The sequence below is a fragment of the Trichechus manatus genome, unplaced genomic scaffold (genome assembly GCF_000243295.1).
Source record: "Trichechus manatus latirostris isolate Lorelei unplaced genomic scaffold, TriManLat1.0 scaffold00167, whole genome shotgun sequence".
In the NCBI taxonomy this organism is placed as follows: domain Eukaryota; kingdom Metazoa; phylum Chordata; class Mammalia; order Sirenia; family Trichechidae; genus Trichechus; species Trichechus manatus.
This window is the reverse complement of record NW_004444103.1, coordinates 3,390,141-3,392,005: the sequence shown is the minus strand read 5'-3', so window position 1 is coordinate 3,392,005 and position 1,865 is coordinate 3,390,141. Positions and strand designations below refer to the sequence as shown.

General features: G+C 46.2%; 1 protein-coding gene across 1 annotated transcript in view; it reads left to right on the top strand.

The window, feature by feature from the left end:
* Positions 1-159, top strand: part of LOC101342035 (cadherin-like and PC-esterase domain-containing protein 1) — a 211,100-nt gene extending 210,941 nt beyond the window's left edge. Inside the window, exon 15 of the mRNA XM_023740911.1 lies at positions 38-159. Coding sequence (XP_023596679.1) covers positions 38-55 — 18 coding nt within the window. The 3' untranslated portion in view covers positions 56-159. The remainder of the gene's footprint in view (positions 1-37) is intronic.
* The last annotated feature ends 1,706 nt before the right edge of the window (positions 160-1,865 follow it).

The following is a 1,865-nucleotide window of genomic DNA, read 5'->3' as shown; positions in this document are numbered from 1 at the left end:
GGGAAGAAAGAAGGGCTCATGATTTCTCCTCTCTCAGGTAATCAATCACCGGTGAAGTTCGGAGCTGACTTTAAGAAGGAGAGAGAGGTGCTTATTTACCTGGTTGGATGTCTGCTTAGTTACAAGGCTGGCAGAATGGCCTTGTGCTACCAGTGAGGGAGAAAGAACTTGCTGAAATACTGCGGTTGGTGATGTTTGCCAGCCTAAGAAGGAACAAGGACCAGCGTCTTGAGTTCTTAGACCTAGACGTATATTCCACCCAGGCCATGGCCCCCAGAGTTGAGGCTGTAGAAGGTACAAGAAACTAGGTTTTGTCAGCTTGTCAGTGACCTAGCACAAGGCAAACAGGCACCTGAGGCTGTCAGTCAGCATCAGCTGGAAATGTAGCTGAGGCTCTCAGTACCTCAAGCAGCTGCCTCATTATCAGGGCTTATTCCATGTTACCACATCCACATCAAGTATAGACAATGAGCTAGATCCATGGTGATGACCTCCGAAAAGAAGATTCAGTTTCTCCTCTCCTGCCTTCATCCTCAACTGAAAAGGAGCGAGTCGAGAAAAGGTATGAGAGAACAGACCCCATTCACCACCTCCAACCCCCTGTACTGGTTGTCTATAGCTGTATAACAAATCACCATAGATGTAGCAGCTTAAAACAACAGCCATTTACTAGTTCACAGTTCTGTGGGTCAGAAATCTGGGCATGGTGTGACTGGGTTCTCTACTCAGGGGCTCAAAAGCTAAAAGCAGATGTTGGCCAGGCTGCGTTCTTGACTGGAGTCTCCGGGGAGTAATCCACTTCCAAGCTCATTCAGGTTGTTAGGCCAATTCAGTTCTTTGCAACTTGGAAGACTGATATCCTTGTTTCCTTGCTCACTGTCATCTAGGAGCCACTCTTAACTCCCAGAGCTGCCACCGTTTCTTGCCACATGGTCTTCTTAATCTCCAAAGGCAGCAGCAAAGAAATCTCCTTCATCTTGAATAGTTCTGAGAACTTGAATCTCTCTGATTTCTCTGGCACCATCACCCCTGTTGTCACTGGTCATACCTCCTTTCCACAGGCTGCTGCTTCTGCCCTCACTGCTAAACATCAGGGCCATGAATGAATTCTAAACCCTCCCTTCTTATTTGTGTCATTTGCTCCAAATTCAAAATCTCGGCGTGGGGCATCCAGCTGGCCAAGTGTAAGTCAGATATAAAGGCTCGTGTGATTAGGTTAGGCCTACATGGATCATCTCCCAGTTTAAGCTCAACTGATTTGGAACCTTAATTACATCTGAAAAATTACTTCACAGGAACACCTAGATTAGTGTTTGATTGAATTATTGGAGGAAGGTGTATATACAGCACCCACCACCACCCACTGCTGTCAAGTTGATTCCGACTCATAGGGACCCCATAGGGTTTCCAAGGCTGTAAATCTCTACGGAAGCAGACTGCCACTTCTTTCTCCCTTGGAGCCGCTGGTGGTTTCGAACCACTGACCTTCTGGTTAGCAGTTGATCACTTTAACCACAGTGCCACCAGGGCTCCTTGTATATACACCAGGACCGTGAATTGTGAAGGCCATTTAGAATTACGCCTACTACATCTTCCTATCCACCCTAAGCTGTAGGAGCTACAAAACTAACCCACCCTGGGGGGAACTTTGAGTTCAGTATGAGACTAAAGATTTATGTGAATAGGATTAAGTTTTTATAGTGAAAAGAGTCTGTTTTAACTGTTGGCAGTGATGCAGGATTTTAGTATCATAAAGGAAGCTGATTCCATTTTAAAAAAGAGGTAGTTCAATGGAGCATGACTCATGGTGACCCTATAGGACAGAGTAGAACTGCCCCATAGGGCTTCCAAGGAGCGGCTGGTGG